The 26,551-nt window shown below is 35.0% G+C and overlaps 1 protein-coding gene across 1 annotated transcript in view; it reads right to left on the bottom strand.

Annotated features, from left to right (window-relative positions):
* The window catches only part of LOC140441885 (ATP-binding cassette sub-family G member 1), a 125,176-nt gene that overhangs the window by 22,489 nt on the left and 76,136 nt on the right, over positions 1-26,551 (bottom strand). The window contains exons 3-4 of the mRNA XM_072532862.1: positions 24,465-24,582; positions 2,745-2,931 (exon numbers count right to left, since the gene is read on the bottom strand). Coding sequence (XP_072388963.1) covers positions 2,745-2,931; positions 24,465-24,582 — 305 coding nt within the window. The remainder of the gene's footprint in view (positions 1-2,744; positions 2,932-24,464; positions 24,583-26,551) is intronic.

The following is a 26,551-nucleotide window of genomic DNA, read 5'->3' as shown; positions in this document are numbered from 1 at the left end:
GTCTGATGCATATCGTTCCATCAGTCCAGACCACACGTTTTCTAGCCAATCATCCGTTACGTTTTTGTTAAGATCGCGAGCCTCTTCGCTGACATGCCCGTAATTGATCTCAGATGCTTTGAAATTCTCACTTCCAAGCTCGGTTGCAAAAAGCTTTTGTCCTGACCACAGGCCCAGAAAGTGGAATATGGTTCATACGCTGCTGCTGGAACCACTGAAGCATAGCGCGATCTAAATCTTCTTGCTGATGTTTCCGCAATGTCTTCCTGCTACCGCCCTCCATTTCCGCTTCAAGCCACTTTTTTCTGTCCTTCTATATCGCAGCCACAGTTGACTGGGGCAGTTCCATACAAGGAACGACATCCGATTGCTTTTTACCTTTGTCTATTGCCCGAGATATCAGCATCGAGAGCAATTTACGCTATTTCGAAAACATGTTGACTATCCACACACTGAGATACAACTGAAACTGGAGGTAAGAAGTCATCAATAAATTACAACATCTGTGTGAAAACAGTTAGGCACTCAACCCTACTCGTGACTCAGGTAGTCTGTGCTTCAAACACATTTGCCACCCAGTACTGAACGCTGAAAAGTCATTGATATAAAGAGAAAACCATATCGGTATACAGAAAGAATTAATACATTGTCCTTATGACGAACCAAACAACATTTACTATTTTCATCGTTATAGGGGAACTAGCGTTATATAGGGAATCGTTATAGAGAGAGACTACTGTATAGTACCTTTTCCCGACAATCTCAAATTGTATAAAAATTTAGGTGAAGGTAGTTCTATATTTATACAACAATGTCTACTTATTGAATTTTTTGGCACTGACCTTTAACTACTTTTTTTGACCGCCTGAAAATTGAGCTTTTTGTTTTATAAGTAAGCCAACAAATGTGTTGGGGTCCCTAAAAGGAATGGTTGGGGAACTCGAATTGCTTGGGGAAACGGATAGATACATCAAAGAAGAAGATATAAAAAATATAGTGCAGCCTTATAACATCACAAAATGTACTCTAAATATATAAAATAGTCCTTGTATCGGTCATAATTAAAACGCTTGATCTCGAATTTATCTTATCCAAAATTGTTAAATTTTTTATTTTGCATAATTAAATTTTTCCACTTATTTGGCAAAATTATTTTAAATTATTAAATACACTATCTCGAAATCTTGTCGGATATTAAAGATTTAGTTAATTCATGTTTTAGCGAGATCATAATTTATTCCTACCTTGTTGAATATGTGTACGCACTTTTGAAGGCCATCCATATTTTCATGGTTTAATATACTCTAAATATTTATAAGGTTTGAATAATTATATCAGTTCATAACAAAATAATAGGACTTAAACAGATTTGTAAAGACTAAATGTTAAAACTATAAAAAGAAACGTGAATGTTTAAATAAGATCCAAAGGCCCAAAATTATCGTGGTTCCAAAACGAATATCATATCCACATCAACATATGCCTGTACACTATGATGGCAAAATATTGATCAAACAACAATATTAATGAAACTTCAGAAAGTACAGTATTTGGAAATTATTAGTGCAATGTACTAACTGCAACATTTAGGAAAACCGACTGTAGTAATTTGATCAAAATTTTATTCATTTGTTAATTTTCTCTTTTATTTTACTATTTTTAGTGTAAAAATAGTTGCACTCAACTCTTCTATAAACTAAATATTTTTTTTAATCTTTCACTTATTCCGATTCATATTCTTTGTATTCAAACCGCATATCTACTAAATTATATTCTATGCAATAGACATATATAAAATGTCTATGCCCTATTTTAAGTCGACAAAATATATCTTTCAGTTGGCAACTCCGTTCTGTCATGTCAGCCTTCACTTCTAAATAATAAACGTTTAAAACTGCTCTGTTTTAATTACACTAGTACGTTTCTCAAAAGTACTAAACTTCTGCTATAAATTACGCCCAAAATTGTCTTCTTGGTGGCATTTCCTGTGACGTGCGATTGTTTGTATTAGAAAATTTTATTGGTTGCCCAAAATCAAAATCGAATTTTCATGTTATAGGTTTCGAAGACTGGTCTCCAACAATGGAAATTTCATGGTCAATGGTCAATGAAAGTAATAAGTATTTATCTCACGAGAATCGTAAAAATGGTAAAAATCGTGCAAAGTTTATATATTGAACAGCTTTATATAAACTGACTATATTTGCGGCAAAATAGAAAAACTGCATACGAAAACTGCACTCTTCACCTTTAAAAACGCATTTTTACTTTTGTCGATAGGACACTCCGATCAAAAGATATCGACTTTTTACCGTCGAGTTGATACACATTTTATTTAACATTTATTTTGCGCGCGGAACTGACATTTAAAATCGCCGGTCGCTTCAAGCGTTATTTCTGAGAGAACGGTTCGTCCTACGCAAAAAGTGCTTATAAATATTTTTGATCAAAATTATCACAGCTACATTTTTATTTGAAACATTTTTTTCTACGGTGTACAGATTCTTAGTAAATCGATTTTTATGCGTTTTTACCCTCCTACGAGGGGGATTTTAGGGGGAAGCCCGAAGGTTAAAGCGGTAAACTTTTTTGCATCTTTTCGGAGTCCCAAAAATTCAGAAAAATTCAGCTTGTTCGTATGATTTTTAGGGGTCAAATCTATGACGACTGTACTATAACGAAGAAAGATCTTATCAAGGAAGACCAATATTACTTGAAATCTAATTTATTGTAACCATACTTACGATATCTTCCCGATCCTTTGGAGATTTGGCGCCAATTTTAAGCGCAGCTGCGACAGCCATAGCTTCATCTACTCTTAAATTAGCATGTAGTTGGTTATCCTGCATAATATATGCCGATAATTTTCGGAATTGACTAAGATCTCTATCACTGCCGTTCATTAATACATGGCCTTTTACCCCTTCGGTTCTGTAACAAAAATATATATTATTACTACGTAATAACAAGTCAAGAACTGTAGTCAATTGTTAAAAATTTATTCGGAACAATAATTTTCTTAATATCTAAACCTTCACTTCATATTCACAAAATAGCCAAGCAATAGCACGGACTGAGGTATACCCATCGAGTTAGAATCTATGGAGAGGGCATCACGTGACTAAAAACGACCTCACTTCGGCCATGTTGTTTTGACACTTTGACAGATCGTATATGGTTATTTACGTTTGTTGTTTTTCGAATATTTTTAGTTTTATAATACTTTTATAGAAACTGTAATAAAATATTGTGATAGTGCATAATAATGGTTTCTTGTTCTCAACGTAGTTGCAGTGGCAGAAGCAATGTTAATAAAAAATCTTCAGGAATAACGTTCTACAGGTTAGTATACAAATATGTAAACAAAGTAATGGCCCGTACTTCAGAGAATAAATTAATAGTAATTGACTGTATTAATTTATCTTTATGTATAATATATCGTGTTTTTAGGTTTTACCGCGGGATAAATAAATCATAGTTTATTTAAAATGTATTGCACTTTTTTAGATTATAATTAAATCTTCTGAATAACTAGTCACATTTTTATAGTAGTTTTAATATTATTGAGTCCGGCCATGATCCCACCGCCATATTGTTATCACAGTTAGCCACGCCTACCTACGCCGTTTTTAATACACACGTTAATATGCTCATAGCTTCTCCATAGATTCTAACTCGATATACCGTACTTTAAATTTTAAATTAGATATACACACTATAAATGGCAACACTGCGCGCCGTCGGCTTTCCACAAACCTCCTTTGCCCCGTCGCCAATAATTTGTCATTATGCAGTGGTTGCTTAAAGCATTAAGAGCGCAGATTTTAAATTAATTTTTGTAAATAACATATCTGTTTATACGCCCGCAGAAAATGTTCAAATAATAAAATGGTTTTATGGTGGTAATTCTGGACAACAGTGGGTAGATTTATTTTCTGTGTTTTTTGAAAGGAGACCAATTCCTTGCGTACAGTCAGTTCACAATATTGTTAAATCTTTTGAGAGTTGTTATTGCCTCAAAAATTGCAGAAAATGTCACGCTCAAGAAGTGTCACCAGAAAAAGTTGAGGAAACAGAATACCGGGATACACAAATTTGTGCAACAATCGAGGTAGATACAACACGTTCAAGTAGAAGCGTTGCTAGGGAGTTAGATGTTAGCATAGCAATGTTACTGTAACGAAAGTGTGGAAAAAGCACGGTTACAAGAATTTTAAATATTCGAAAACGCAGCAGCTTTATCCAGACGACTACTTTCGAAGAATGGAGTTTTGTGAAACTCTAATAACGAAAGCTAATGATGAAACTCATTTTATGTTTTTTTTTTCTGCGTTGAATCGATCACCAGTCCAGTGAAATAAGTCCAAGTTTCATTAGTGTTTTCCATGTCCTATAGTTTGTGAAAACCGGTGTCGTATAGTATCTTGCAGTCTGGAGATATATTCAAATATTTTCAGAATTACTATCTACTTGATATAAAAAGGATTTGTTATAATTTAATTAGTAAGAAGTTAAAATCTCCTAGGATTGTGACTAGTTTACGATTTGGAACAGTGCTAGTAGTTTCTTCTTGACGGACATTTTTTTTTTGAACCTATTCTCTATCCTTCCATTGTTGGATGTAGGTCTCCCCCAGTTCTCTCCATCTTTCCCTATCTTGAGTTGTTCTCTGCCATGTGGGACCTCCTTGTTTCCTGATGTCATCTTTTCACCTCATCTGTGGTCTGCCTCTTGATCTCTTTGCATTGTATGGACGCCACTTTCCGATGGCATTGTTCCATCGTCCGTCTTGGAGACGTTCATTGTGTCCAGCCCATTTCCATTTCAGTTTTGGTTTTGCTGCTTGTTCTATCGACGGAAATAGAACCTATTAACTATTATACTTTATATAAAATAGTTTCAGAATCGCAACTGTCAGATTCTTCTTCTTTTTATGTAGACATGATTGTTTTTAAATGTGCCTCCAGTAAGTTGTCATTCCATCGTTTTTTGGTATTCCTACTGATCGTCTTCCTATTGGGGAACCATCTCTCTCCATCTTTACTACTATATTTGTTGTCATTCGGCTTATATGATCGTTCCATTCTACTCTGTACTTACTGTACATATATCTCTGTATCTACTGTACATATTACTCGTACTGTAGTATATCTGTACTTCTAGCTCTGTCCCATAGTGTCTTACCATCAATTTTTCTAAAAGCTTTCTTCTTTGCTGTTTCGAACATTATTTTTGTCCTCTTCGTGTCAGGTCGTGTTTCTGCCCCATATGTCATTACTGGTCTGACGATTGTTTTGTAAATTCTGCTTTTCATTTGTTTTCTGTTCTGGGTCTGACCCTGTCTATTGTCCTCTTAAGGCCCATGAAAATAGATAAGCCGGTTTGTTGTATTCTAATGAGACTTCTCCTGCACTTTCCCCATTATAAATATAGCTTCGGTACATAATCTTCCCGACCTAAAATTTTGTTGTTCTTCTGGTAGTGCTATAATTTTATTCAGTTTATTTGATTTCACTTTGGTTTTTAACTTTAGTGTTGTGTTTAATTAATTCATTCCTTTGTAATTTTCCGGGTCCGATTTGTCTCCCTTTTTGAAGAGAGGTATTATAATGCTTGATTTCCATTCTTGTAGTATTCTGTTCTGTTCTATTATTTGTTGGATTAGTTTTAATAGTTGTTTGGTCAGATCTGGTCCTACGTACTTTAGGAGTTCGTTCGGTATTCTGTCCTCCCCTGGTGATTTTCTATTTTTTAATTTCCTTAATGCTTTCTTTACCTCTTCTTCCTCAATATTTATTTCTTCGTTTGTGTCACCTCTGGTGTTGGTGGGTTATCGTCACCTTTTGCAAATAGGGATCGAAAGTAGTCTACCCAAATATCCTTCTGATCATCATCATTTGTCTCTACAACTCTATGTGAGTCTTGGCCGCGTTTACTATTTCCCTCCATTGTTGTCGGTCCTGAGCAGCTATTTCCCATTGCTGTATTCCCATTTTGCGTAGATTACTGGCTACTGCGTCCTTCCATATCTTTATTGGGCGACCAACTGACCTTCTGCCATCGGGCCTTTCCCAGAATGTGGCGTTCAGGAGTCTTTCTTCATTCGATCTTAGTACGTGGCCCGCTCATCTTATTCGGTTTGCTTTAATGTAGCGTACTATGTTTTCATCTCCATATACTGTCTGGAGTTAATCATTGTGCCTTCTTCTCCATTCTACTGTTGTCTCTTCTCTGCAAAGCGCATAGATAGTCCGCAGTATCTTTCTTTCCAGTACCAGTAATTTTGTCGTTTCCCGCTGGTTCAGAGTCCATGTCTCGCTTCCACACGTTATTGTGGGACGAATTATTGTCTTGTACACTCTTATTTTTGCTGGTATTGAGAGTATTTTTGATTTAAGTACGGTCATTAATGAGTAATATGCCCTGTTTCCTGCAATGATCCTTTTGAACGTGTTTCGTTTTTATTAGTTCGTTTATCTCTTTTCTTTGTCCTCTGATCATTCTCCATATTCCTTTTTTGTTCCGTCGAACTCATGTTCCTTCTGTTTTGAGAAGCTCTGCCAGTGTTCCCTTTTTATTTGTCTAACTAAACTATTCGTTTCATTTCTGATTCGTTTATAGTGGTTGTATGCCTGTTGTATTTGTTGTGTTCTGTATTGTATAACGGCATTCTCCAAACCATGGAGTTTTCTTTTTTAAGTTTTTCCCAGCTTTCCACATAATAGGTACTAGGCTATAGTCGCTATCTACCTATCTGTCAGATTAGGGCCAAATATTTTTTTCTATGGCAATATGAGAGAACAAAATTTATGATCGTCTTCACGAAAAAATTCAAAATTTAGAAGAACTCAGACGAAATTTTGATATCCATAACGCCAGTCAAGCTGAACAACATACGATCATTTTATGACTTTTATGAATTTGTGACACTGAAAGATTTGGCATTTTTGATCAATTAATTTAGGTAGTTAAAGGAACTATCTAATCGACTATATTTCGAACAAATAATAATTTTCATTTAACAGTACGAAATTCTCTTATTAGAATCTCTTATATGAATTATTTTCTACCTTCTGTAGAAATGATTTTGTTTTAGCTAGAATTGTGCATTTTGTTAGCAGATTGATAGGCTATCTTGATTACGAGAAAGTGGCTTTATACCTAAACCCTGCCAATCAAGATGGATGTTACGTTTGTTTATAAATACAAAATATATCAAGTCAAATTTAAAAAATCAGTATTACCGAATAATATACCTTTTAAACTTCCTTTTATTGTCCGCGTAGTAGACTTTCACTAAAAATTATGAGATCTTTGCAACCGTAAAGTAAAAGTAAAAAAAGAACGAGTAAAAAAGTAAGAGTAGCAATTACGAAATGAAATAGTTTGTAATTACTTCGTATTAAATATACCCATAATGGTTTATTAAAGATAACTATCAAATAAAATAAGTTAATGAAATATTTTAACACCTGCTGTTTACAAATAAAATTATAAGGCGCCTATATAATAAGTGAGAATGATTGCAACAATAAGTAATAACAACATAGTAAAATACAAGGATTGGACGGTTTCACTATTATTGTAGCTCTAGAAAATTCCGCCATTTCACACAAAAACGACAACACTGCGACATTGAAATGCATTGCAGGTTGCAGGACGCAACTCTTTCAAGAATTGCGTCTATTAGAACAAGTTCTAACATCACCACAATATCTTATTAAATTTGAGGGTACGTGGTTTGTGTTTATATATTATATGATTATTTTGACATTTAAAATGATATTGATTTGTTTAGATGCATGGTGTTCGCCTTTCGTCTGTCTTGACCTTTTATATAAAAGTTTATCACTTTATTATAAATGTTTTAAAAAGAGAAGTAAGTCGTATTTCCTTGCATTGCCAAAGTTAAGCGGTTGGCAAGTCAACAAAAAGTTCGCCAGGTAACAGTGAACGTTTTTTGTATTAACAATAACAAAACAGGAAAAGCAATGTCTTTCCTGTATCATGAGGGTAACGGCTCGAATGGGCCGAATGAAGTTTTCTCATTTCTAATGAGGTATTTTATAGAGAACATGCCGTTAGTGACATATTTTCATGTTTTCTCTGACGGTTATAAATATGAACCACACTGTGTTAAGGTTTTTTTTGCTTTGATTTTGCTCGAAAAAATTATTTTCCTATTGGGGGTCATTCCTTACTAACCTGTGATAGGGATTTTACGGTGATTAAAAGAAAAATTAGAAAAGTAGACTGTATATACACCATCTAAAAATATGGACAGCTGATAAAACCTTCATGTAAAAATAACCCCTTTAATGTGGTATTGGTCAATGCTGAAGACGTAATTGATTACAAAAGTTGGTGGCCAGAGTACTACAAAAAAACCATGTTATCCGCGGAATCCAGTGGCAAAAATATTCCAAGGAATCAGAAGGTTGAACTAAAAATAAACCAACTCATGCATTTTCACCACTCCTACGAGAACTCAAACTTGGTTGTAGCACACCTTTTTATTAACGGATTAGCCAATCACACCTTCAGGCTTAACAATAATAAAAAAATACACTAATATTGTATAAAGCATTGGCATATCCCAGTGGAGAGATTTCGATTAATTATAAGAAGATTGTTGATATACAAAAACTACAAAGTTATAATATCGGATGTAGAAAATATCCACAATAATGAATTGTTCAACTGGTTCACAACGCCCACTAACACACCTGAAGAAGATGAATGATCACACTTTTCGTTATTTTTTTTGAGTTGTAGTAATATTTTTTGTACTTTTTAATATAAATTACAGTACTATGTCTATTTTGTTTCATTTTAATTCCTTATGAAGTTAAGTTTCAGGTTTCAAGTGACGCTGAACAATTTATTTCAGAAACTCTATAAGTCGATCAAGTTTGAGCTTATGTAGAGCTTATTCTCAATCTTCTTTTCAAAAAATGTTGGAGTAAAGAAGTCAAGAAACAGTGTATAAATGGAATTAGGTCAGTTTTTAACATTTAGAAATCTTCTTGTTTTCCTCACACAGGTTTGTCTTGTTTTCCGAGAGTTTTAGTTTGGACCCTTATGGGGTTTCTCAAATAAGTGATTCAATTGCAATGGATTGCAGCAGCGTAAAGTGGCTTTAAGATTTATTTCCTATTAGTATATTCTGTGTTTAGAAGTGAACAATACTAATGGTAACTCAATGGATAATCAGAGAAAAAAAAAAACAAAGAAAATCTCCAAGAATATAAGAGAATATATACCATCGTCAGAAGATAAGAGAAGCCAAAGAGAAACAAAAAACAGAACAATGTCAAGAAATAGAGGAGTATCAGAGTCGATATGATAACTTTAATGTTCATCGAAAGGTGAAGGAAATAGTTTCAAAGTTCCGAAAACGCAACAAAATAACTGATGATAAAATTCATCACGATCCCGAAATCCTAAGAGAAGAAATAACAAAGACAAATGAAGGAAGAAAAGGCACCGAGACTTGATGAAATTCCTGCAGAACTGCTGAAGCTATTAGATGCAGAACAAATAAAAATAATAACTGAAATATTTAATGAAATATACAAGACACGAAAAATACCAGTAGAGCGGCTCAAATCGGAGTTCGTACCATTGCCCAAAAAACCAGAAGCAAAAGTTTGTGAAGGCTGTAGGACCACAAGCCTAATGAGCCCTCTGCTGAAGCTTTTTTTAAAAGTCATCCACAAAAGAATTTACCAGAAAGCGAGGAAGAAATTGCGCCCAATCAGCTTGGATTTGTGAACGCTGTTGGTACGAGGGAAGCTTTATTTAGCGGGCAAGTATTGTTTCTGAAATGTAGAGATGTCAGCTGTGATGTTTTTGTATGCCTGATTAACTACAAGAAGGCTTTGGATAGAGTCAGGCGTAAACAAATGATGGAAGTGCTGAAGAGGACAGGGATTGACGAAAGAGACCTAAAAATAATAACTAACCTATATTGGAATCAAACAGCGGTGCTCCGAATAGATGGAGAATATACAGATCACGTCAAAAGCTTAAGGGAAGTGAGACAGGGGTGCATAATTTCACCACTGATATTCAATCTGTACTCGGAGCATATTTTTGACGAGGGTCTAAAAGATATTAATCAAGATATCTCAATAAATGGAGTCAAGGTCAATAACTTGCGGTATGCAGATGATACAATAGTGTTTTCCAATACCATAGAAAGGCTGCAAAACTTAATGAACAAAATAACGGAACAAGTAGAACATATGGACTGGATATAAACACCAGCAAAACCAAGCTAATGATCATCAGTAAGGAAAACATAAGCAAATCTGTATGTGAACCAAATGAGAATTGAACATGTCTCACAGTGCAACTACTTGGGAACTATAATCAATGAGTCGTAGGACAATACGCAAGAGATTAAATGTAGCATCGGAAAGGCAAAAAGTGCATTCTTGACTATGAGCTCTGTGTTCAAGAGCAATGACCTCACCCTAGAAACAAAAATAAGGCTCCTTAAATGTTACGGGTACTTAGTGCTTCTGTACGGAGTAGAAACGTGGACATTGAAGGCGAAAACTCTATCAAAACTTTAGGCTTTTGAGCTATGTTTATACAGAAGGATCCGGAAGATACCATGGACAAAGTTACCAATACAGAAGTACTACGGAAGATGAACACAACAGCAGATTTGGTCAACATAGTGAAGGGCCGTAATCTGCAGTACTTGGAACATATGATGAGAAATCAAGGCAGATATGAGCTACTCCAACGCATTTTGCAAGGTAAAATTGAAGGAAAAAAAGCCCCAGGATGAAGAGGAATATCCTGGCTTGCTAACCAGAGAGCATGATATAGAAAAACCTCAATACAGCTATTTCGTATAGCAACCAACAAAGTCATCATAGCCAGAATGATCGCCAACGTTCGGAACGGACAGGTAACCTAAGAAGAATCATTTCCAAATTTCACCCTATATTATTCATAATAGACCCTACACAATATAGTTCGTTGAGATGAGTTTGTTAAGGACCTTTTAAAAATATAAAAATATATAGGGTGTTTTATTAAAAATAAAGATTATAGACTTCCGTCAATCAACCTGTAAATTTACATTTAAAAGTTGACGCGCCACACCGTTTTTTATGATTTTTTTAAAACAATAACACAAACAATTTTATTATAAAAAGTGGTTTCCATACTGTAAAATTGTGTTTTGTTTGATCGATGTACAGTGGACTCTGTCTTTTGTATAATAACCAGTTACGTTCCATACCAAAATAATACTACAACATTAATGTCATTTTTTTGCTAACCGTGAAGGTTGTCTCACGTTTAAATGTAAGCAATTAGTTTTAGCCAACTTAAAACTTGTTCTTAAAATTAATTTTTTAGTGTTTATAGTTATGTTTTCATTTTTTTAATAACGTAATTTCACACGTTTTAATCAACTTACTATTATGTATGTGCTTATCTGTATAAGTAAGCAATATGATAGTTACATTAAAAAATATCAGAGTTTCTTTGTTTTATGATGATAAATACCTTCGGCTGCTTTGTTTTATATTCCGCATATAAACTTATCCATAACCATTTATAATCCGACGGACAGACAAACCGACTAATCCATAACCGTAATTACGAACATTCTATATCTGTAAAACATTCCAGTACTACTTTAGCCCTAGCCCAACATCATATTCAGACAGACCACAAAAAAGATTTAGGAAAAGCAAAAACCATCGCTCCTGTCCACTCCTTAAAATCGAGAATTATCCGTGAAGCAATCGAAATTGAAAAACGCCCTAACAGCGGTCTGGCACAGGCCGTTTCCGCGCATACTGAGGGTGTAAAAAGTGCTGTTTATTATTAAATCATTTTGCGTACATAAATGTAATTTTTTTAAACCTTTTTTTCACAGGTTATTAATATACGCCTTAACAAAGAAAATAAATCTATCATTATTGAGATACATTCAGTTAAATTATCTGGACCGGCCTTAAAAATTAGTTTATTTTTCAAACAATTTTATTTAAATTTCGCAAAAACTCTTCAACCGATCTGGTCCATAATTCAGAAATTCAATATTCAGAAACAGCGATTTTGTTATTCATTTTGCAATAACTTTTTTGTTTATTATCCGATTTTAATTTAGTATATCTAATTTTATCTATATTTTTGTTCTGAACAAGTTGTCTGTTGACGTCAAAACTCTAAATAGACAAGTTTTTTGAAGTTATGAGCAAAAAAATATTTCCACTAAAGTTGTGGCGAAAAAGGTTTATTTTTTACTAACTTGATCGGATTAACATAGTATATTTCTTATTTAAATATAAAGGTTTAGTATATCGATTTGGTTTGGTATTTCTATATCGTTAAAAGATGTGCCCTTTGGAATAAAAATTGACTTGTTTTAGCATTTTCACAAAATGCAATAAATATTGCCAAATATCAGGGTGGACATTTTTGAGCGACCAACCCTGTACAATCAACCACACGTGCTTAAATAATACACTAGTATTAATAATCATAAAAAAACAATTCATATTTTTGTCATTTTTTCAGACAAATTTTTTGTTTTTTATAAATTTTTGCTATCTGTAAAATATCCTCCAACGTAATGTGATATAACATACTTTAAAAGATCTTAGAATTAGGCACCAATATAATTTATTCCTTTATAAATTTATTAACAGACATTGCAGCACAAAGAAATAAAATTATCTAACATTCACGATTCAAACTTGACTTATAGAATAAAAATTTTATATTTGCTTAAATTAAGAATCGCACCAATTATATAAGAAACACAGTGTCTATAGCCTAGTGTACTACAATATGTCAAATCAAAGATGCACAAATATTGTTTTATTTCTATTTTTCATGATTATTCTTAGTTTTTAAATTAAAAAGTATGCAGCCGAAGGTTTATTTCAGCTATTAAAAAGATACGTTGTATGTTTCCAACACTAATTATGTCAAAACTTTCCCTTGCTCAGTAAATCGTATATGTATAAATGTACGGTCCACATTCTTAATATCTTAATTTACCATAAATTGCGTGAAATGAGGGCTATTTTGGTTTAAAAGTATGAATGTTTTCTAAGTTCAAAGTGAAACCATGAAGTTTATATATATATATATATATATATATATATATATATATATATATATATCATGGAAGGCAATTGAATTGCTCCTGTAGTGATCCTTTCCCAAGTTAATATGCTCCTTTTCTAACTTGGCTGCACCGTAATGAAGACGACCAATAGTCAGAAATACGTATATACGGTTGCCTTCCATCGATATACCATTTTTGGTTTTCTGTTTTGCGAGACATGCCATTACTTTTTACTTTTATTATTCACTCGCATTATCCTTTTCCATTTGTTTTAAACGTTTCAATGTTTGGCATTCCTTTCCTCAGGTAGCTGTAGCTTCCTCCGTGGTTGGTGTTAGTTGTTGCCCTGGAAATCATCAGGGTCTTCTAACTCTAATGCCACAAATTGGTTGCATTGCTCCTGTAGTGATCCTTTTCCAAGTTAATATGCTCCTTTTCTAACTTGGCTGCACCGTAATGAAGACGACCAATAGTCAGAAATACGTATATACGGTTGCCTTCCATCGATATACCATTTTTGGTTTTCTGTTTTGCGAGACATGCCATTACTTTTTACTTTTATTATTCACTCGCATTATCCTTTTCCATTTGTTTTAAACGTTTCAACGTTTGGCATTCCTTTCCTCAGGTAGCTGTAGCTTCCTCCGTGGTTGGTGTTAGTTGTTGCCCTGGAAATCATCAGGGTCTTCTAACTCTAATGCCACAAATTGGTTGCATTGCTCCTGTAGTGATCCTTTTCCAAGTTAATATGCTCCTGTTCTAACTTGGCTGCACCGTACCGAAGACGACCAATAGTCAGAAATACGTATATACGGTTGCCTTCCATGGATATACCATATTTGGTTTTCTGTTTTGCGAGACATGCCATTACTTTTTACTTTTATATATATATATATATATATATATATATATATATATATATATATATATATATAACGTCTTCGATAAACTTATGAAGTAGTTGACTTCTTTTTTTATTTGCCAACCTGAATGACCGATTAAACCTCTGAATTCACTAGTTGAATACTTTAAAAATATAAATTGACTGTCGTAGTCTTTACAATATATATATATATATATATATATATATATATATATATATATATATATATATATATATATATATATATATATATATATATATATATATATTGTAAAGACTACGACAGTCAATTTATATTTTTAAAGTATTCAACTAGTGAATTCAGAGGTTTAATCGGTCATTCAGGTTGGCAAATAAAAAAAGAAGTCAACTACTTCATAAGTTTATCGAAGACGTTTCGCTTTATATTTCTAAAGCTTCATCAGTTCTAACTCAATATGTAGTATATTATCGATGTTATTATATATCTACTGTAAACTTTACTCATTATTTAAAACTAACTTAACAAAAAAAAACAAAAAACACACAAACTGCAGAAAATAATGTTCATATTCGTAGATACGAAGATTTAAAAATTTTTAAACGGACATTTGGCTTCATTTAGAGGTGGTTCTCCATTGAAAACAAACAAAGCACTTTAGAAATATAAAGCGACTTACGACTCATTTCGGCATATCCCTGCCTGTATATCAGCCCAAGTGCCTGAACAGGCAGTGATATGCCGAAATGAGTTATAACACTTTATTGATAATCGATTCGAGCACGTGAAGTTTAACGAATTTGTCCTCCTAGGCCATACATTTGAACACTTAATTCAACAAAGCGATAGCAGCTTTTGCTAAAAGATTTAATCTTTTACACATTTCCTATAGCCTAAAGGACAGAAATCGATATTATTAAATCGTTTTCGTTCATGACCGCCAAAGCAGGTGGCACCTCTGTACGCTAACCACTGCAGTGGTAAAATTTTAGGAGACATTCGTTCGACTTTCCGAGTTTAATTTAAGTTTTATTTTAAGGTTGCAGTCATTAATAGGGCAGGATAAGTAAAAGTCTTTGTTTTTTTATCTAGCTTTCGCAAAATTTATTTGGTTCTTTAGGATATGTTAAAATATGGTTATAATTATTTTATCAGTAAATACAATGAAATTAAAATTAAAAAACATTGTATAAAACAAGCACAAAAACTTGATTTATGTTAGAAAGACACTCGTTTCTGTTTATTATATTCTTCGTTGTTGATAACTAGTTTTCGATTGTTATATGGCTGCGTACTATAAATAATAAAATGATGAAGTATTTGACTTGTCATCTAATTATTTAAACAACAAAGTAAAGTGGCGCCAAATATGAATACTGTTAGACAACGTACAAATTTGTCTGTGTATTGAATGATGATAAAACCTAATATTTTTAACATTTCTGAATTTCCTTACCCACTCTATTCTTCAAGAGAATGGGCAACGCTATACGGTCTTACTAACAATAGTTTATTGATGATGCACAATAAAAATTGTCATCTTTTAAACAAATTTTAAATTTCTCTGTATGTAGTTCACAAATACATCATCACAATTTATTAAAATGAGGTTAAGATCAATAAAGATACCGTTCTTGTTTGAATCATCTTCGTAAGGAAAGTAAATAGTTTAATAACCTGATTCTTTATAAAGTTACCAAAAAGGAAACCCATTTACCCATTCAACGTCGTCGACCTAATTGAACTAAAGCAAAAACATTTTATGACCTAGCTAGAAACAAATTATGGTCATCTAAAAACTACTAATACACCGATGAGATTATATATTGCAAAACATGTCTGAAGAGACTGAAAAAGCTTTGGTAATGATGAAGGCGTACTCTCGCGAATTGCGCCTGTGTCTGCTATTAGTATCTCTATATATATATATATATATATATATATATATATATATTATTTCCACTAAGGATGTCAGATTGGATGCTCCTGCAGACTGTCAAATTGGATGCTACAAGCAGTGGCACACCCAGAAAGTTTCTGAGGGGGGTTTTGAATTTTTTTTATGCTGCCTCCACTTTGGGTCCCTAAAATTTGGGTTTTAGTTTAATTTAAAGTACTAAAGATAGCAGTGCCAAAGATTCAGGTATCTATTATCCTGCCTACAAAGTAAAACCACCCTCTCTTAGTTGTGCGCAGTTGACTGTCGCACGTACCGTACTCCGAAAGTGGGGTGGCCGCAGTAAGGCTGACGACATTTTTGGAACAGTCCCTTTATCTATTTTTCTGTAGCTATTTTCTTGTGGTATTTTAAAGTACAGTAAAACCTCGATATAACGGACCTCTATTTAACGGACTTCGGATATAACGGACAAAAAATCCGGTCAAAAGTAAAAAAGAAATAAAAACATACTGTTAATATTACATGCTTAACCCGTCCCAAACCACTGTATTTTACAAAAAAATTCAATAAAATTTAGCATAAAGGTCCCCACACACCAAGAAGGAAGTCTGCATGTTTGCAGTAAGGTAAAGTCGTACACTCGAGACCGACATACACAAGTAATTTTGCTTTCAGTTTAGAAGTGCGGTTAAAGTGACATGACGTCAAAAAACGATCTTTTATTAATGGCAGTAGCGTGTGTGGACGAAAAAAAAATTGTTTAATTTACTAATGTTTGTATTTTGAGAACGTTAATGTTTGTATCTGAATACAGTGTACATACATATTTAAAAAAATAAAGTGTTTTGATTTATTTTAAATATATTTTTATATAACGGACTTTCGGCTTTAACGGACACTCCGCCCCCCCCTCAAGTAGTCCGTTATATCGAGGTTTTACTGTAATTACTATTTTAATGGGAATAAGCCACAATTAAAGGTTAAAATAAGTTTATTGACGTTTAACATTAATCCAACGTGTAAATGGAATACATTTTGGAGACGGCTATCGCCGTATTCCCGTTCTCCTCCTCCTCCCGGTCCAAGGCATGCTCCTCCTCCAAACCTCTCGATTCCATCGCTGTCTAATTCCTTCATTCCATGAGCGTCGAAGTCTATCTCTTTTTCTTCTTTCAGGGGGCTTCCATTTGTGAAGTTTTTGGGGCCAACGTTCGTCAGGCATTCTCAAGAGGTGTCCAAACCATTTTGAACGTCTTCTTTCTATTCTGTGAATGACCGTTTCTGTAGCATTCATGTTATTTCTTATAGATTCGTTGGTCTTCCTTTCCTGCCTTGATGTTCTAGCACTTCTTAAATAATCCATTTCAACTGCCAACAATCTTCTCATTAGGTCTGCATTAATTGTTCATACTTCAGCGCCATAACAAAGAACTGATTCAACCATGGTTTACTCTATTCTTTTTTTGTTCCTTTTGGAAATGTTGCGATCCCACCATAAGGAGTTCAGACATCCTACAATTTTACGTCCCTGATTAATTCGGTGTTTAATTTCGGTTTCTCCCAAGCCGTTCTTAGCAATGAGTGCCCCTAAACATTTAAATTTTTCCACTTGTTTGATTTTCACGTCCTCGTCTATCAACACTTCAAACCTTGCATCTGAATTAATAACTAAATATTTTGTTTTCTTCATGCTGACTTGTAACCGCCTTTTTAAATTTTTATATTTAATATTCTTTGTATATACGCTTTAACATAAATTCTAGATCATAAGAATCTTGAGCTAGGACGACTTGGTCATCCGCAAAGTTCAGGGAGAACAGTACGTCATTTCCTAAGGGGATTTCCGTTCCCTGGCAGTGGTTTTTCCAATTTTGGAGGGCTGCCTCAATATATAAATTAAACAATAAGGGTGGTGACATACTGCATCCTTGTTTTAGTCCTTTAGTTACTTTTATTGGCTCTGATAGCCTATTTCCGATTTTTTAGGTAAGTAGTTTTCTCCCTGTATACTTCTGTAATTATTCCTAAAAGGTATGGACTAATATCGAGTTGTTGTAAAGCTTGCTACAATTTATGTCTTGGAACTGTATCATACGCCTTTTCTAGGTCGATGAAGGCTAGATGTACTTCGGTACCAACCGCTATTCTTTTTTCTATTAATTGTTGGAGAATAAACAAGTTATCAGTGCAAGATCAAAGATCAAAAATTCAAACGTCAATAAACTTATTTCAACCTTCAATTACGACTTATTTCCATTAAAATAATAATTAGATCTTATCTCTGTCGTTGGCCCGATTGATGTTTCTCTTCTTCTTCTTTCTTTTTAATGACTGCTCGGATGTAATTATGAAAACTATTCCATCCCTCCGTACTTTCCGTCATCTTCACGATCATCTCTCTTACAGTCACAGGGTTCATACCTATTTCTTTATACATTCTGTTTCTCTCCACTGTACATCTATTACACTCCAGCATTGTGTAAGTAACAATGTCGGAATAGTCGCAGTACAGGCATTTATCTCTATCTGTCTTTCTGAACCTATGAAGATACGCCCTAAAACAGACAATTTACCCAGTCCCTTAGGCTCGGGATCAACATCTTGGTCCACAAGGCCACATCTTAATTTTGTTGTTTTACTCTTCTTGCCATCTTTCCATTGAGCTTTCCCTTTTTTCTTTTTTTTTACAGCTGTTGTCAAATGTTCTCTTCTCTATAGAGATGCCTCTTTTCTACTTCACATGCAGATGAACTGAACCCGTGATAGTCGACAAGGCCGCCGCAGATACAGTCCTGTAGGTGCATGCTACTCGGGATCTGTCTTGGGCCCGACGCTATGGAATCTGGCATATGACGGGGTTATGCACTGTGAATACGGAGAGGGTACAACCCCTTTCGCATTCGCGGATGACCTCGCTGTACTGGTAGTGGCTCGGGATGAGCCAGATCTCAAATACCGGGTTAGAAACGCAGGCGGCGTCGTAAAGAAATGGATGACGCAGCACGGACTGAAACTTGCGACAGAGAAAACCGAAGCCATCATTCTGAAGGGGACAAGGAATAGGCAAAATATTGAATTAAAATGTGCGGGAGCATGTCTAACACCTAAGAAACATGTAAAGTATCTAGGAGTGACATTGCACCAGAATGGAAAATGGGGAGAGCACGTGCGGGAGGTGGTCCGGAAGGCTGCGAATAGTACGGCTGCGTTGGGGAGGGTGATGCCGAACATTCGAGGACCCAAATCCGAAAGGAGGAGGGTCTTACACGGTGTTGTACAATCGATCGTCCTCTACGCGGCACCAGTCTGGAGCGAGGCCGTAGAGATAACTGCCTGTAGGAGTCTCATGACACGAGTAGACAGAACAAGTCTGTTGCGAGTGGCATGCGCCTACAGGACTGTGTCTGCGGCAGCCTTATGGACCATCACTGGATGTGTTCCGTTGCATGTTTTGGCGGTGGAAAGAAAAGAGCTGTATGAGAGAAGAGGTCCAAACCTTACTGTGGCCGAGAAAAGACAGGAAAGGGAAAGGTCAGTTGAAAGATGGCAAGAAGAATGGAACAACACGGAAGATGTGGCACAGTGGACGAAAATGCTGATCCCAAACATAAGAGATTGGGTGGACTGTGGCCACAGGCGACTGGATTATTTCCTGACGCAGGTGCTCACAGGACACGGGTGTTTTAGGGCCTACCTCTATAGGATCGGAAAGGCTGATACAGATGAATGCCTATACTGTGGATACTCGGACACTGTGACACATACGATGTTAGATTGCAGCAGATGGATAGTGGAAAGGAACAGAATGGAGAGAGAGACAGGTGTGAATTTTGTTACAGTGAGAGAAATGATTGAGAGAATGATTGAAAATAAATTAGTTTGGACTAATATACACAGCTATATCCGTGCAGTAATCAAGAAAAAGGAAGAGAAAGAAAGACTGCTAAACCAACGCTAAAGGTAAGAGTGAATGATGCTGAAAGGTGAAGCTAGAAAAGTGGGTCACACTGTGTGAGTTGGAATGCGTGAGTCAGACTGTGGGGAAGGAGGAAATGCCCATCTGGAAATAATGCCGAACTAGGAGCGATGAGTGTCTTCTATGCGCTACCTGGAACGAGACAGAGAACCTCCTTGCTGATGAATAGAGTGTGGATGTGTATGAATGGAGAATGAATGAATAAAGGTAGTGATTCGGAAGTGATGCCGGCCTTACAGCGGCCATTCCGCTTCCGGATCGCTGGATGACAGAGGAGGGTCTGGTTTAGCAGGTAGGCGTTCGGCGTAGACTCGGCGACGAGAGGGCATTTTAAAGTACCTCGGGAACTATCGCCGGGAGTACGAAGAACGAATCCTGCACTAAAGTTAGTCAGGCGGCGCCCTGAACTAAGATGTCTTCTTAGATAGAGCCTAATATTAGGTATCTATATCTAATTATAATGAAAAATATTATTAATTATTGTGTATTAATTATTGTGTATTTATACAATAATTATCGTGTGCTACATATTTAAAGTGATAATTTAATTGTTCAATTAGCGCTGTGGATTTTTTGTATACTTTGTGAAAGAAAAGTTACATTTTCCTACTATTCTGTATATATTTTTTAATTTATATGCCTTGGGGTGAGTTTAACCCCCAAACCCCTCCCCCCTCCTGGGTGCGCCACAGGCTACAAGTGCCAATTAATAAACATCTACTGGTTAAAATCATTTCTATTATTTTCTATTATAAAGGGAGGTATGTCCCTAAATATGATGTATGTTAAAATTTGATTAATTATAACGGTAGCAACCATCAACATGTTGGAATTTAAAGTGTGATATACCGTGAAAGTTTGTTGACAGAAATTTAGAATAGGTAGGTATTACTGTAGATGGGTTGAAGTTAGATAAAAGTTTTGAATGTAGGTAGGCAGCCCTCTATACATATATCTGATTCAAGGGTGATGTATGTGTATATGCTTTTATCGACATTCGGTGCCTGGAATTTGGAAAACAGATATGGGTAAGATACTGGATTCTTGATTATTAAAGAATCTTTAATGATCCAAGATGTACAAGAAACATTGCTTTAATTGAGGGAGCACGTGTTGGACTGCAACGTGCAAAAGTTAGCCATGACAAAGCCAGAATACCGCCGATTAGATTGGAGGGTTGTCAGAAATATGGCGGAGAAAATCTTTAAAGATACCAAAGTCCAGGTATTAGTCTGTTACCACTTTTATATAACTAGGAGTTGTAAAAGAATCGGTCCAGTTGCCGATACCAGCATCCAGTTTCAGTCCCGACAAGGTTCCATCTCTTAATGAGGGAGCAATGTTACACTCAAGCCCGCTTTGCTACACCCCTGATCACGATCTAGCGAGGAACCTGATTTAAACTTCTAGAAATCCCAAAAAGCGGTGTTATGACGCTATAATTCAACTGCGTTCTAGAAAGAATAATTTTACTATATATAAGAGAAACTAAATTGTAGAAAGTTATTCGATAATATAAATTTGTACCGTTAAATAAATAAATTACTATTTAAATGGGAATAATTTTTTTTTGTTTGTATTTTGAGAACGATTTCCGAAGTGGAAATTGAAACGGCAATAAACGTACTTTAACCTTTAATTGTGGCTTATTCCCATTTAAATAGTAATTACTTTAAAATGCCACAAGAAAATAGCTTTAGAACAATATTAAGTAAATAAACGTTATAAATTAATTGTGTTTTAGTGCTAGTGTTAGATGATTGTAAATAAATTAAAATAAACATTATAATAAGAGATAGCTAGAAATGTAGCCGAAATAGGTAGCAAGAGATGAGTCAAGAAAACCACATATTGGAGACTACGGATACAAAAAAAGGAAACGAAGCGGACCAATGACTATATAGTTTGTTGATATTTGCATAATGACCGGTAAAAACTGTATGAACACGACACAATAGAAAGAACTAAAAATAAAACAACTGGACGAGGTGTACCAAAGATGGACAGAACCAAAAACTGAATAAGAAGACGTATAAAATGTAAATTAAAAATTATTATACAAAGTATAAGAAAATTAAATATTGTTTACAGAATTAAATCGGCTGTTGCTTTTGAATGTATTTTTTATTGCGTACAACGAAGGGAGAGTCTTACATATTTTTGAAAATATTTCATTTACGTAATGTTTGCAGTTATTTGATACTTTCACTAAATAATTCTGCATATAATGTCGAAATTAGCGACGTAACGAGTTTTATGATGTCGAGCAGAATATTGCGGTTAAGAAAGAAACACTCCGAGATGGTTTTAATTTTCAAATAATCAAGGTGTATTCAATACAATTATGTATACCAAGGAATAACTCAGTTTGTCCAAGACAAACTTCACTAATGAGTCGTACTTTTCACTTAATATTAAAGTGAATACTTTTACTTAATATTAAAGTAAAACAATATCGCGACGGGAAGCCAACTGACCAATTAACTATAAGAAAATACGAGAAATAGAAGGATTCCCTAAAGTCAAATATTTTTTCATAAAATACTTGCACACTATGCATGCAAGGTATTAGTTAATTACTTGTCTTCCAACTTTGTACAAATTGGTCACATCCTGTATAGCCCAGCTTATCTACCAACACTGTTCTCTAAACAATATCATAGAGCCTCAAGAGAAAAGATGGGCTAAGGATTCCGTGGGCTGCAAAGAACAACTTATAATCGACTCAGTCATTTCCAACCAGGCGTGCTCCAAAAAAAGGAACATTTTCACCGCCTTCATCGACTACCAGAAGGCCTTTGATTCAGTACCGCATGAATGGCTAATAGATATATTGAAAATATATAAAAACGATGATAATATAGTGACCTTTTTAAAGCATATAATGACGGAGTGGAAGACTAAAATTCACCTTCAAAGAGACGGTGAAAACAACATCGAAACTGAAGATATCCCAATTAACCGGGGCCTTTTCCAGGGGGACTCGTTGAGTCCCCGCTGGTTCTGCCTAGCGATGAACCCATTATTTCAGCTGCTGAATTCCACTGGCTCTATTTTCTATAGGATTTAGCATAAAAAATAACAACACTGTTGTGGCGCAGCTTAATCATGTGTTATATATGGATGATTTGAAATTAATGGCTTCCACTCGAAACCACCTAGATCAGACGCTAAAAACTGTAGAAACTTTCTCAAATAATATTAGTATGCATTTTGGACTAGACAAGTGTCGTATACTAAATATAGTCAGAGGAAAGTTTCAGCCCGGAGGTTTCGATATGCAAGATGGCCAAAACATCGAGGCAATGTTTGAAAATGATATGTGCAAATATCTCGGAGTACAGCAAGCGCGAAAAATTAACCATAAACTAATTAATACCGAACTAACTTCCGAGTTCGTACGAAGAGTAAGACAACTAAATCGGTCATATCTTAATAGTAAAAATTTGTTTAAGGCATCAAATACGTACGCCTGTTCCGCGCTGAGCTACTCATTTGGTATTATAAAGTGGTCAAAAACGGATATAGAGAGTCTTCAGCGGAAAGTAAGAACACTTCTCACAAAGGCGCAAAAACACCATCGACGCAGTGCAGTAGAAAGAACAACATTACTGCGATATCAAGGGGGAAGAGGACTTATGGACATAGGTGAGCAATTGGATAAACAGGTTGCTAATTTAAGAACTTATTTTTAGGTGCAGGCTGAGACATCTACCTTACATCGAGCAATTTGCGCAGTAGAAGGTTATTCCAACTAAAAATTACCTGAAATATATTTTTAAAGATCCTCAAGTCCAAAATGACAAATGCCGATATGGATGCCAAGCCCAAGAAACCATCCAACATCTTACCGGGGATGCCAGGCGTTTGTAGGAACTGATTATAAAGAACGCCATGACTCAGTGGGAAAGATTATTCACCAAGAACTAGCTGACAAACTGGGATTTCTCCAAACCGACCATCTTCCTTATTATCAATATGTCCCTGATAGAATGCTTGAAAATGACAATACAAGCTATATTGGGACCGCACTGTGCTTACAGATCAACCAGTGGCACATAATAGACCGGATCTCATACTAGTTAATAAACTTAGCAGGCAAACAACACTTATTGATGTGGTGATACTTAACACCAATAATTTGCGTGTTAAATACAACGAAAAGATAGCCAAGTATAGAGATCTAGAAATACAAATCAGGAGACAACGGAGAATGGAAAGTACCCAGACAGTACCTATTATTCTATCTACTACTGGTATTATTCCCAAAAACCTCCTAGCATATATAAACAGCTGGGTATAAATGAACATCTTTATAGGGCCACGCAGAAAGCTGTACTCCTCACGACGTCCAGATGTGTACGAAAATTTCTGGGAGATACTCCAGCAAACCAAGTCACCTAGGGCTCGATACAAGGAAAGAGACCCACCAGAGCTCAATCCTTTTGATACCGTAGGTATCTGGGAATAGTGAATTTTCCCCTTAGAGGGAGTGTGAGCCGTATGGCTAAATCTAGATATAATAATAATAATAGGCGAGTCTTCTACCTCGCTGCTGGCGCCGTTTCCCGCATTATAATTTCCTGAAAACAAAACACAGAAAAAATCAGGAAATCTTACTTGTATCCCGTAAGTATATTGAGTAGGGTGGATTTTCCAGCACCAGATGGTCCCATAATAGCACATAGTTCACCGGAACGTAGCATTCCACTGACATTTTTCAAAATCTTTTTCTCTTCTGCAACAAAGTAAACAAAAAATAAACAAAATATAATTAATGTATTAGAAATTTAATGGTATGTTTATTAATCATGTCAATACTAAAAGATAATATATATAATTATAAAATATGAATTAATTGTTTAATAAACGTTGATAATTACAATCATATATAAATGACCGGTGATTTTCTTGTAAGTGTGTCGCCAATAAAAAATTTTGTGTTCGGTTGGTGTTAAAATATCAATATAACTAACAATAAAGAAAGTCGGTTATGATTCTGAGTCTTGTTTTCCGCAGTACTTTAGCTCTTTTAGCTCATGTCCGTCTAATATAAATTTTGTCATGTGATCGGGTATACTTTTCCAGCGAGAGTTATGTTTTATTAGTATAAGTGGAGGTTTATGATTAGATGAAATGTCTGCTACAAGGTATGCTTTATGATTTCGATTTAGAAAACTTATCGTGGAGAAAAGAAAACTCAGAAGGATTTGGCAATATTCTAGAGCACCTTCTGATAAAACTAAACAAAATAATGCTACTAAAGCTTAAAAGAGAATTAGAAAACATAAAAACGGATCAATTAGTAACTATCTAAGAGAACTAACAAATGATAGCACAACTGATTATTCCCTCTGGAGGGCCAATAAGAAATTAAAACGATCGATTTTGTAAAATATTAAAAATTAAACTAGTAATTCCAAAAGAAGTGTACCACGAAATTAAAGCAAACATCAATCCAAGGAAAGCAACTGGGTTCTTTTCTAGAAAACTCTCTAGAAAAGTAATAGTAAAGCTGACATATCTAATAAATGCCTCATTCAGATTAAGATATATTCCCAAGATATGGAAAGTAGCAGAGGTCATATTGATCCGTAAACCTGAAAAGCCACCAAATACAATATCATCGTACAACTCTAATAGATCTAATTTCGAAGCTATATGAGAAGCTACTGCTGAAAATGCTGAAACCTCCCATATATGCTAAAGATCTAATTTCAACACACCGATTTCGGTTTCGAAAAAGTCATTCAACTATCGGTCAAATATATAGAATAACGTATATAATACAGAGGTGACTAGAAAAAAAAAAAGAAAGTTTGCTCCGCAATCATCCTCGACGTGGCGCAAGCTTTTGATGCAGTATGAAACATGAAGGACTTAAATATAAATTAAGCAGGAGTTTAAATTTTAAGCAGCGCTTACAAAGTGGTAAGGAGCATTGTGGCATTTTTGATTCAGTCTATATATCGTGGGAGCCGAAAAAGATCCATACTCCTTTTACGTTTTTAAGATTGATATTCTAAACACTTTGAAGTCTGTTTATTGTTATAAACAGACTCCACTATATAATAGGCAGCTGTTCTTTTCAAGAGAAATATTACATGTTTCACGAGAAATTCGTTTGATCGCCTTTAGGCCTACAGAGTTTAAATAAAATAAAATGCTGGGTTCTCATTTGGGCTATTTACGCATGAAATAAATAGAATATTTTTTCCGTCCCCACTCACGAGAAAATGAATTTTGTCATTACTTCACTTCAAAGTTGGCAACCGATTGGCAACTTTTTCGTAACGATTTTGCAATTAAAACAAAAGATTAAAGATGACAGGAAGCCGATGAAATGCAATTTTTGGAGAGTGTTGTGATTTTGAACTCACCAATTCACTTTTTGCTCGGCTTGCTAGGGAGGGGCTACCCCACCCTACCTCCATGCACTTGTCGCTCCAAGTTAAACGATTCCAATGTTTCAAAGGTGCTTTTGAAAGGTGAAGCCTTTCTTTATATGTAAAAAAATATTCGACTATTTAATGCCTATTATAAAAATGCTTATTTTAGTCCCAGCATAGTTTTGCAAATTTGTAAAGTGATTCCAGCAAAAAAATGGACTCCGATGGAAAATGTAAAATTCAAAACAGATCTCTATCCCCATACTGCTTCCAGATTAAGATCATTTATATTCATTTTTGGACGGCCCCTATTACCAG

This window comes from Diabrotica undecimpunctata, chromosome 5, assembly GCF_040954645.1.
Source record: "Diabrotica undecimpunctata isolate CICGRU chromosome 5, icDiaUnde3, whole genome shotgun sequence".
Lineage (NCBI taxonomy): Eukaryota > Metazoa > Arthropoda > Insecta > Coleoptera > Chrysomelidae > Diabrotica > Diabrotica undecimpunctata.
This window is presented reverse-complemented; position numbering and strand designations above follow the sequence as displayed.